The sequence below is a fragment of the Mus caroli genome, chromosome 9 (assembly GCF_900094665.2).
Source record: "Mus caroli chromosome 9, CAROLI_EIJ_v1.1, whole genome shotgun sequence".
In the NCBI taxonomy this organism is placed as follows: Eukaryota; Metazoa; Chordata; class Mammalia; order Rodentia; family Muridae; genus Mus; species Mus caroli.
The window spans coordinates 31,396,477-31,407,600 of record NC_034578.1 but is presented as its reverse complement, the minus strand read 5'-3'; the positions used below and the strand labels follow the sequence as shown (position 1 = coordinate 31,407,600).

Here is an 11,124-nt window from a genome sequence, read left to right as displayed (position 1 = left end):
TATGTTCCACCATACCAAAAAGATACATGCTCCATAATGTTCACAACTTTATTCATAATAACCAGGAACTGGAAACAATCCAAATGTTCCTCAATTGACAAATGTATACAGAAAATGTAGTTCATTTACACAACAGAATAATATTTAGCTATGTTTTAAAAGGACATCCTGAATGTTGTAGGCAAATAGAGGGAATTAGAAAATATTATCCTGAGTGAAATGACTCAGACCCAAAAGGATATGCATGGTATGTACTCAGTGATAAGTAGATATTAGCCATTAAGTACAGGATCATGATACACTCCACAGAGCAAATGAAGCTAAACAAGAAGTAAAGCCCAAAAGAGGATGCTTGAATATCACATAGAGGGTGAATTAAAGAATCATAAGAAGCAGAGGGAGGGGGAATTGGGTGGATGATGGGGTGGGGGGGCATTTGGAGGGGATGGGGATGGAAATGCAGAGGTTGAGATTAGGTGTGGGGAGAGACAGAGAGACAGGAGAGGGCCAGGAGAATAAATGGATATCTGCAGCTGCTGGGGTGGGGGTGAGGGGGTGGTAAATCTCTAGGAAGTGGCAGAGACCTGGGATGGAGGAGACCCACAGGAGTCAATGAAGGTGAAGATAGCCGAGATGCATAACAGTGGGGATATCAAACCTGAAGAGCCTACTTCCTATAGCCAGGCAGGACCCCCAGGTGATAAACAAAGCACCAACCCATTTACTAAACTTTCAATCCAAAATTTGTCCTATCTTAAAGAAATGCAGATACAAAAACAGACTGAACAGAGACTGAGAGAATGGCCAACCAGCTCATCTTGAGACCCACCCCATGGGTATGCAGCAATTCCTGATGTATTAATGATAGTTTTATGCTTAGAGACAAGAGCCTAGAATAAATGTACTCTGAGAGGTTCCACTCAGCAGCTGACTGAAACAGACACAGATACCAAAATCCAAACTTTGGATGGAGTTCTGGGGAAAGATTGAAGGCCATGAAGGGGATAAGAACACCACAGGAAGATGAACAGAGTCAACTAACATGGACCCTTGGGAGCCCTCAAGGACTGTGCCACCAATCAAAAAGCATAAAGGGCTGGGCTAAGACCCACAGCACATAGATAGTACATGTGTATCTCAGTATCCATGTGGGTCTCCCAACAACTGGAGTAGGGGCTTTCCATAAAACTGGTGCCTGTCTGTGGAATCCTTTCCCAACTGGGCTGCCTTGTCTGGCCTCAGTAGGAGAGGATGGACCTAACCCTGCAGAGACTTGATGTGCCAGGGTAGGAGGATACCCAGGGGAAACCTCCATCATCCCAGAAATGAAGGGGCTGTGGGGGAGAGACTTTGTGATGGGGGACCTGGAGAGAAGGGCAGCAATCAGGGTATAAGATGAATAAATTAATTAATTAATGGAGAAAAATAAAAGGGTTATGAAAAGAATTCCATAATTTTGTGCTTAAGTGTAAGCATATTAGTATGCACATGATACATAAGGAGACTTTTATACACAAGTGAACAGAGTTAAGACATTATCCTTAATAACGAAATCCAAACACTATGCAGACTATACAGCAGATACTGCTAAAATAAAATAGAAAAATAATTTTAAAATTGTATATCTCCTTTTGACAAAATATAGAAATAATCACCAACTTAATATGAATGAAAGCTTATAGAACCCCAATTGTAAACTGTAAATAGTTTCCCACTAATGTGAATTTGACTCCTGTGGTGGTTTGACTATGATTGGTGCAGCAAGAAGCACTATTAGGAGGTATGACCTTGTTGGAAGAAGTGTGTCACTGGAGGAGTGGACTGGGAGACTCTTCTCCTAGCTATGTTGAAGCCAGTCTGCTCCTGGATTCCTTTGAATGTATATGCCAGCCTGGATACTGCCATGCTGCCCCCTTCATGATAATGGACTGAATCTCTGCTCCTATAAGCCAGCCCTAGTTAAATTCTGTCCTTTATAAGAGTTGACTTGGTCATGGAGTCTGTTCACATGAGTAAAACCCAAACTAAGACAGAAGTTGGTACTAGGAGTAGAGTATTGCTGTGATAGGCATGAACGTGCTTTTGTTTGGAATAATGTGATTTTGAGATTTTGTAAAGCATCAGAATGCTTTAAGTGGGACTTAATGGGCCATACTAGTAGAAGCATGAAATCCAGTGCCAGGTGGGGAATTTGACTGTGATTATACACTTGTCAAATAGTAACACAAGGGTCCTAAGGCAAGTAAACAGAGAAGAGCACAATGCTGAATATCCACCACTCACTGAGGTGCAGGAAATGTGGTATATAGAAGACCCCAGCCTGCTAGGGGGTAGAGGGACAAGTCCTTCTGATAGAGGGCCAGCCTGTAGATTGTGTTAAGCCTGTAGTGGCCCCAACAGCACCAGGCCTGGGTCCTTCCAAAGTTGGATTGCTTGACAATGCAGCCCAAAGTGGATGGTAAACTCCATCTAAGCCTAAATACTGGCACAAGACAGTCAACAAGTATCATAAGGGAAAGTTGAAAAGAACTTTGAAGAAAGAGTCCAAGAAGGTATGTGGGGTCCACACAGTCCTCCCAGAGGCTTGAACTCAGAACAGATGTTGGGCTGGAGGAAATGAGAGTTCTACATCTTCATCCAAAGGAACTCAGAAGTAGACTGGCTCTCATGTGGCTAGGAGGAGGGTCTCAAAGCCCACCCGACAGTGACACACTGTCCAACAAGCCCACAACTCCTTCAACAAGCGCCCACATCTCCTAATAGTGACACACCCTAATCCAAGTATATTAAAATTATAAAAGACAACATTTAACCGAGGCAATCTGACAGGTTCAGAGATTCAGTCTACTATCAAGGCCGGAACATGCAGCATCCAAACAGACATATGGCTGGAGAACCTGAGAGTTCTACATCTCAATCCAAAAGAAGCCAAAAGCAGACTGGCTCCCATATGGCTAGGAGGAAGGTCTCAAAGCTCACCCCCAAAGTGACACACTTCTGCCAACAAGTCCATACTTCCTAATAGTGTTACTCCCTGGGCAAGGCATATTCAAACCACAAACCCTAAAAAAAAATACATGATAGCAATTCTAGAGCAAAAAGTGTACAATATAGTCTAGAACACACTTGCATGTGTCAAGAAAGCTTTTAAATTCTTCTGTAATAAAAACAATTTAGCATTCACCTATATGAAGGTATTTGACTATTCAGGACTCAATAGAAAAATGAAACTATGGTTTTTGAACACTTTGGATATGTCTATGTCAGGCAAATCTGTGTGAGTTCAAGATCATCCTGGCCTCCATAATGAAGTTCAGGCCAGCCAGGGCTACATAGTCAGACCTTGTCTCAAATATATATATTTGATATATAATATATAATTATATTATAAAATACACTTGGAAAGTTTTGTATTGAGCTGCTAACTCTTTATTGTTAACATCATCTAAAGCTTTCTTTACATCAAAACTGTCAGGATCAGGAAACTAGATGGACCTTTAACTTATGCATGGCAGCCATAAGCAGAAAAACTATCAGCTAAATAGCTCTTTTGCTGGCAATTGACCAGAATCTCTCATGGCAGCCTGATTGTTTAGGACTTTCTACAGCTGCTACAGGTGATCTCTACAGCTCCGAAAGAAGATGTGCTCAGGCAGCCTTACAAAGCAGAGTGAAGACTCTGCTATGAGTGGTACTAACATGGCCCTTCCTTTAGTAGAGGGAAATGCAAACACCCTTATTACACACAGTTCTTTCAAGATATCATTTTGCTGTGTTGGATTTTCTAGGAACCAAGAGACTGGTTCTTGTGCATCTCTCTAGTGCTGCATTTCAGGTTCAATAAAAGACTTCTTCCAAATGTTTTTCCTTGCCTAGATGCTGGTAGCATAAAGAGAGGAATAGAAACAAAGGTCCACTGTGCTACTGATGGTAAGATTACCTGGTGAGTCATGTATCTTTAGTGCCACCTGAAACAAGGAAATATGAGAGAGAAATAAAAAGATAATAATAAGGGAGGTAGATTTGGTATGTTGCCAGTGTGGGAGGAGCTTACTTTTAGATTTGCTTCTGGGCTGTCTGATACACAATGTCCTTTGTTCTTGCCTGCAAGCATTATAAATTCACTAGAGTCTGGTCTTTTCTCAGAGTCATCTCTGATCATCAGCTGTCTGGTGCTAATACAGCCGGCTAGAAGAATCTGCTCAGGAGAAATGGAAAACTTCCTGAGGCTGTGTCTCTTTCTTCTCTGCTTTGAAACAGGTATTGGCTGAGTGTTGCTCCCTTATCTGCTGTAGGAAGAAAAGTAAACTGGATCTTATTCCACACTGCTTTGCCTGTAGTGCTGGGACATGTTGACCAGAGCATGTCTGTAAGCCAAAACATTGGCGCAGCTAAGCTATCCAGAGGTCAGATAACCTATGCTCTCTTTGGGAAGAAACAGTGACAGTGATGATACCCTCCTCCTCTCATCAGTCTCTACCCTTACAGGATTCCCTCTACAGTGTGTGCAGTGTCAGTCTTACAAAAATGGGAAATGTGCCACAAATAAGGAGACATGCACTACAAAAGCTGGTGAAATGTGTATGATCCGCAGAACCTGGTATTCAAATGAAAGTAAGTATTTGTTCTGTGCTCTGGAGACTATCTATTTCTCCTTCAGGATTCCAAGCACCATCTCTAAGATACGTTCTCCACCTGCTTTCTTGCTCACCACTGAGTCTGGACACCCAACACTATGGAACAAGTTCTTTGTGCCTATCTACATGAGAGGGAGAGGATGTTATGTGCCTCATCGTCCAGAAACTTAAGTTCATGGCTAAGTGCCTGCTTCTACTAGTGAAGGATCATGGGGTAAAGAAATTTCAAGATGTGTGTTGGGAGCAGGTGGAACAATGGCTATCATGGAACAATATATATAATAGCTGCTTCTGAAGAAAGTTCTTACAATTAACCATTTTCAGTCCAAATGTACTTGGATATGAGATTTAATGTTGTATCCTGGCTCCCTCAAATTCCTATAAGTGTATGCCTGTATGTGGTGTACATGTGTGTATGTGTATGTGTGTATATACACACATACACACACACATGCATATATATACTTCTTTCACAGTTGATAATCTGCAAGCTGCTGAGACTAAGTGCACGAATTCTTGTAAATTTGAAGAAAAAACTTCTGGATATTTAACAACACATACATACTGCTGTAGTCATGAAGATTTCTGCAATGACATTAATTTACCAATCATGTTGACTTAGCATAATCTAGTTCCAGTTGACCTCATCAGCCCTTTCCTTTTCATCCTCCATTTTCTTTCATTGACTTTTAATTTTAATCTGGACTATAGATTTTTCTAATAATCAATATTGTGCAAGTCATAGAACCTGGGGGATATACAGAAATTTCTTGTTCTTCTGAAAGTATGTTTGATCATATAGTCTAATTCTTGTGCTTGGTATCCCTAGCCTTATTACCATGAGTATAACAAAATCTTGGTTTCCATTAATGCATTTATCACTTCAGTGTGGGTGGCTAAAATAAATGAATGGATTAAAAAATGTAAACTGTCAGAAAGAGTGTGAACATTCCCAGTATCCTTTGCATAACATGTACTTTATGAACTTAAAATTGTCCTCATTGTGACTTACACTTCCAATATACAGTTTAAAGGAGGAAAGATTGCTGTGGATTCTGCTTTTGGGCTTTCACTGTCTTGTTCCATGGCTATGGACCTATGATGAGGCTGAATTTCATGACAGCAAAAGGTCATGGCACACCAAAACTGCTCACCCACTGGCATCCAAAATGTAGCAGGACAAAGGGAGGACCAGGGAAAAATATGAAATACACACAGTAGCTTATGCTTGCTAAGTATGCTGAAAAGAAAGGCATCTGAATGAACGTGTTTCCATGAATGACAAAAATCACTGCTACAAGGTTATAGTCCAAGTTTCACCCAATTAAAAAAATCTCCACCTACTGCTTCTGTTATATTGGTGCCAAAAAATGAATCCACTACGTGTTTCTTATTCTTTGAAAGATGTTCTTTCTGAGCATGTATAACATGAATGAAATGTTGTTTACTTTCACCTGTCTTAAGAAGGTAATACTACACCAAGTTGTCTTTGTGTCATGAAGATGGAATTGTTTCTGAGCCTTCATTCCCTTCCCCATCTAAGCCCAGGCTCTTTGCAGTTATACTTTCTTTTTTATTAGATATTTTCTTTACTTGTATTTCAAATGTTATCCCCTTTCCTGATTTCCCCTCTGGAATCCTCCACCCTATTTCCCTCCCCCTGCTTCTATGAGGGTGTTCCACCACCTCCCCGCCCTGGCATTCCCCTACACTGGGGCATTGAGCCTTCACAGGACCAAGGATCTACCCTCCCACTGATGCCCAACAATTCCATCCTCTTCTACATATACTTTCATTTCTTTGATATGATACATTTTCAGTGATCAACACTGACTGGAATCACATTTCTTCTGTATGTGTATAATATGCACATAAATCAAAATACCATCAAACTTTTAGTCAGCACATGCAGGATTTACTAATTTTTTCTCAGTTATAGACAACCCTTTCCCTTTATTAGTTGAATCATCATATTGTGAACATCCTGAGTACAAAAGGGGAAACGTGTCTACAGAGTACTTAGTCATAAATGGAATATTTAGGTCACATACTCTTCTTCCAAAACTCACTGAACACCAGAGAAGAGAAGGTGGACAGATTGAAAGAGCCAGAAATGGCATAGTACTAGGGAACAACTGTTTATTAGACATGACATGTCCATTGCACCCAATGGCCCCTATCAGCTATGGTTCCCTACACAAGATCAGAGCAAAAGAAACACAGAAAAGAAAGAGATTGTTTTAGCTTCTTGTATTAGAAAGACAGAGTCCATCATGGCTGGGAAAGCATGTAAAATGACACAAAAGAACATTGGCAGGAACAAGAGGCTGTTGGAACATATTTTCAGCTAAACATAGGAAACAAAGAAAGAGAACAAGAAGTAAGGGCAGGCTATAAAACCTCAAAGGTCACCCTAGGAGAATACTTGCTTTAGTAAAGCTCTACTTCCAAAAGGTCCTACACCTTTCTCATTAAGCACCCACAACTCTGGATGAAGGTTTCAGCACACATGAATTGTGTGGGACATTTACCATTGAAACCACCATACTATGCCCCATCCCTCAGGACCATAGCCAATGTGTTAGTGGAATACATTTAGTCCCATTCAAAGCTCCCATAGTCTTTAACAGTCTTATCATTTGTACACTGTCTCTTCTCAAGTCAGTCTTTTAACTATACCCTTCTTGTAAAACACACAAAATCCAAAGTTACATAATCCCAACATACACTGACACAAAGTATTCACACCCATCCCAAAAGGTGAGAAAGAGAGCATAAAAGGGAGCAGAATAAGAGAAAGACCCAGCAAAGAAAATGCTATACGATGCAGTTTCATGATAGGTAGCTGGAGCTTTAGTTGCAAAAGTATTACATGTCTGTCCCACCAGATTTTCTGATGGCAACATACAACAATATTAAACTAGTTGCACTCCTTGTATGCAGTACATTGGCAGATGTCTCATGTCTCCAGCAACTCCAACATCTTGGAAACTCTATCAAGACTCTATGTTTGCATTCATAGCTCCATACAAGATTTTCTGAAGTTTTGTACTTTCCTTGATCTCTTCTTTTGTCATGTAAACATTAGTGAGTGTACAAAGAAAGGGAGAAATTTTGGGAATGGAGAGTATACACATGAAAGTGATTTCTTATTGTCACATAGAAAGTTGTTCAGCACAAATCACAGGTACATGATTGTTTTGCCCAGTAGCAGATACATCTGGGGAGACCTTTCACTTAGATTAACATGAAAAGACTAGAAAGACCTTGTGACACCATAGAAAACTAGATCATTTCGTATGGAAAAAGGAATTACCTGGTGAAGAACAAATAATAAGAAGGTGATATAAATGAAGTCCCCAAATAATGGGGGGGACAGAGTCACAACAGGACACCTCTTGTGACTAAATAAAGCTTCAAGCATCAAGACAAGAGAAAATGACCTTGAGGGGAGAGAAGGAAATGGCATCTCGACTGTAGCATGAAAATGTCTAAGGAGAAGACAATGAGACTCCTGTGTAATCAGAATACAGGTCAGGAAAAAAGAGCTGGGGACAAAATACTGCTACGAAAAACAAAATTTTAAGAGGGATGAGTTGGAAATACATGCAATCATTTTAATGTTAAAAATAGACCTCTTTTTAGAAATGTTGGAGTTGAAGAAAGATTGCAAAAGCAGCAGAGAAGCAGCCATGAACAGCAGACTTACTGTTTTTCTGTTTCTGACAATGCATGTCGCTCTTGGCATTTTAAACAATAGTGAGTTGTCAGTAAATTAGTTTACCACCATCATAGTCATCTTATTACAATCATCACCACCTCCACTATCATCATAATCATCACCATCTTTTTTTGTGCATGTACACGGCATGTTTTTTTCATAACAGGTTTCAAAAGTTATTTCTCTAATTCCTCAGGAACTAAACCTTGTCCTTTGGTTTGGGCAGTAGGTGCTGAGGAGTCTCACTGGCCCTGATTGATCTATTTTTGCTCAAGAAAAAATTCAGCCCTAGGTTACATCTGATTGAGTTGTTGACCAAAGAGGTCACATGGGAATCCCTAAACAATCCAGTCTGTTTCCAGGGGCATAGGATGCTCCCACAAACTGACAGCAAAGCAACACTGCTGAAGATAATACCTATCCAATTATTCAACATAGAAGTCAGCCTGGTGTCTACATAGAACCTTGACCTCAATCTTTGAGCAGCTTTGGTAAGAGAAGGTACTCCACATGCTACTAAAGAAAAATATGAACATCATAAATATCAAGCCATCTACAAAACCTTTAATATACAGTGCTGTCCCAGCCTGTGATATATGCTAGGACAATGGTGTCAAAAATTGTGAGTTGTTCTGTCCAGTCCTTTCTGCTGGGGCAGATTCCTAGGTGGTCTGCTCCCATGAAGACACCATATCCTGAGTTATCCCAGATGATCCTTTGCACTCAGAGCAATTGGGCAAATGACAACACAGCCTGAAGCATCCCAGGAAATCTGCTGCACACAGGGCAACTGAGCAACTGATCATTAGCTTGTTTGCTCCCCTGAAGACAGCAGAATTTGAAGGCATCCCAATAGTTCCTCTGTACACCAAGCAACTGGGCAACAGCCACCACCATTAGAAGACCTCCTGGGAGCCGGGCGTGGTGGCGCACGCCTTTAATCCCAGCACTTGGGAGGCAGAGGCAGGCGGATTTCTGAGTTCGAGGCCAGCCTGGTCTACAGAGTGAGTGCCAGGACAGCCAGGGCTACACAGAGAAACCCTGTCTCGAAAAAAAAAAAAAAAAAGACCTCCTGGGTACTCTGTGGCATGCAGGGTAACTGACCCGACAGACTGAAAGCCTCCCTGGAGTTCTGCTGCATACAGGGAAACAGAAATCACAGTCCATAGGGCCTCTGGAGAACATCTTCACAAAGGAAAACGGCTTGACTGCTCCTCTGAAGAGCTAAGAGTTTGAAGGCCTCCCAGGAGAACTACTGCAGCGAGGGCAACAGATCAGCAGCTTCTCTGTACCTCTGAAGAACCCACTATTGGAAGGCCCCACAGGTAGTCTGCTATAGCCAGGGCAGCAGGCCTACCAAGAGACCTGAAGCAATACAGGGACAAAAGAGGAAGACTCCATACAGAGTCCAGAAGAGCAAACACCAGGGATAACCAGATGGTGAGAGGCAAGATCAGGACCATAAGCAACAGAAGCCAATATACGTGGGCATCATCAGAACCCAGTTCTTCCAGCTCAGCAAGCCCTGAATACACCAACACACCTAAAAATCAGGAAGCTGACCTAAAATCCTATATCATGAAGACAATAGAGTCCTTTAAGTGGGATATAAGTAATTCAATGAAGGAAATACAGGAAAGCATGGGTAAACAGGTAGAGGCCATTAAAGAAAAAACAAATAAATACCTTAAAGAAATACAGGAAAACATAATCCAAAAGGTGAAGGAATAGAATAAAGCACTCCAAGACCTAAAAGTAGAAGTAGAAACAAAGAAAGCACAAATGGAGGCAAATCTGGAAGTGGAAATCCTAGGAAAGAGGTCAGGAATTACAGATGTTAGTATCACCAACAGACTACAAGAGATAGAAGAAAGAATCTTGGGTGTAGAAGACACCATAGATAAGATCGACAGAACTGTCAAAGAAAATTCAAAACATAAAAAACTCCTAACCCAAAGCATCCAAGATATTCAGGACACAATGAAAAGACCAAATCAAAGTATAATTGGAATAGAGGAGAACAAGATTCCCAGCTCAAATGACCTAAAAATGTCTTCAATAAAATCATAGAAGAAAACTTTCCCAAGTTAAAGAAAGAGATTTCCATAAAGATATAAGAAGCCTATTGAACACCAAATAAATGAGACTAGAAAAGAAAAATCCTCTTATCACATAATAATCAAAACACTAAGTGCATAAAACAAAGAAAGAATATTAAAAGCTGCAAGGGAAAGGGGCCAAGTAACATACAAAAGTAGGCCAATTAAATTACACCATACTTCTCAACAGAGACTAGGAAAGCCAGAAGAGCCTGGTAAGAGGTCATGCAGACTCTCAGAGAACACAAATGCCAGCCTAGGCTACTAAACCCAGTAAAAAATATCAACCAACATAGATGGAGAGAACAAAATATTCCAGGACAAAATCAACTTCAAACAGTATCTATATACCAATCCAACCCAACATAGATTTCTAGAAGGAAAACTCCAGCACAAGGAAGGTATCTAAACCAAAGGAAAAAACAAGATATAAAGCATCTCACAGCAAAGCCAAAAGGAGAGAACCACAAGCACACAAAGCCACCTACAAAAACAAACATATCATGAACCAACAGTCATATGTCTGTAGTATCTTTCAATATAATGAACTCAACTCATCTATAAAAAGACATAAGCTAGCAGACAGGATAAGCAAACAAGATCCAGCATTTTGCTACATACAAGAAACACACCTCAATTACAACCACAGACACTATCTCAGAGTAAA

The 11,124-nt window shown here is 40.6% G+C and overlaps 1 protein-coding gene across 1 annotated transcript; it reads left to right on the top strand.

Moving 5' to 3' along the window:
* Positions 1 to 4,121: 4,121 nt before the first annotated feature.
* LOC110302522 (acrosomal protein SP-10-like) lies at positions 4,122 to 5,571 on the top strand. The gene is made up of 3 exons (XM_021173309.1): positions 4,122 to 4,260; positions 4,489 to 4,614; positions 5,114 to 5,571. Exons 1-3 carry the CDS (start codon positions 4,212 to 4,214, stop codon positions 5,257 to 5,259), a joined length of 321 nt encoding a protein of 106 aa, XP_021028968.1. The 5' UTR covers positions 4,122 to 4,211; the 3' UTR covers positions 5,260 to 5,571.
* The last annotated feature ends 5,553 nt before the right edge of the window (positions 5,572 to 11,124 follow it).

Bases quoted from the DNA above. Each gene is read 5' to 3' on its own strand.
- LOC110302522 (XM_021173309.1), top strand. From the start codon at position 4,212: ATGGAAAACTTCCTGAGGCTGTGTCTCTTTCTTCTCTGCTTTGAAACA. The intron at 4,261-4,488 runs GTATTGGCTGAG...CTACCCTTACAG, and splicing joins TCTTCTCTGCTTTGAAACAG to GATTCCCTCTACAGTGTGTG. The intron at 4,615-5,113 runs GTAAGTATTTGT...CTTCTTTCACAG, and splicing joins AACCTGGTATTCAAATGAAA to TTGATAATCTGCAAGCTGCT.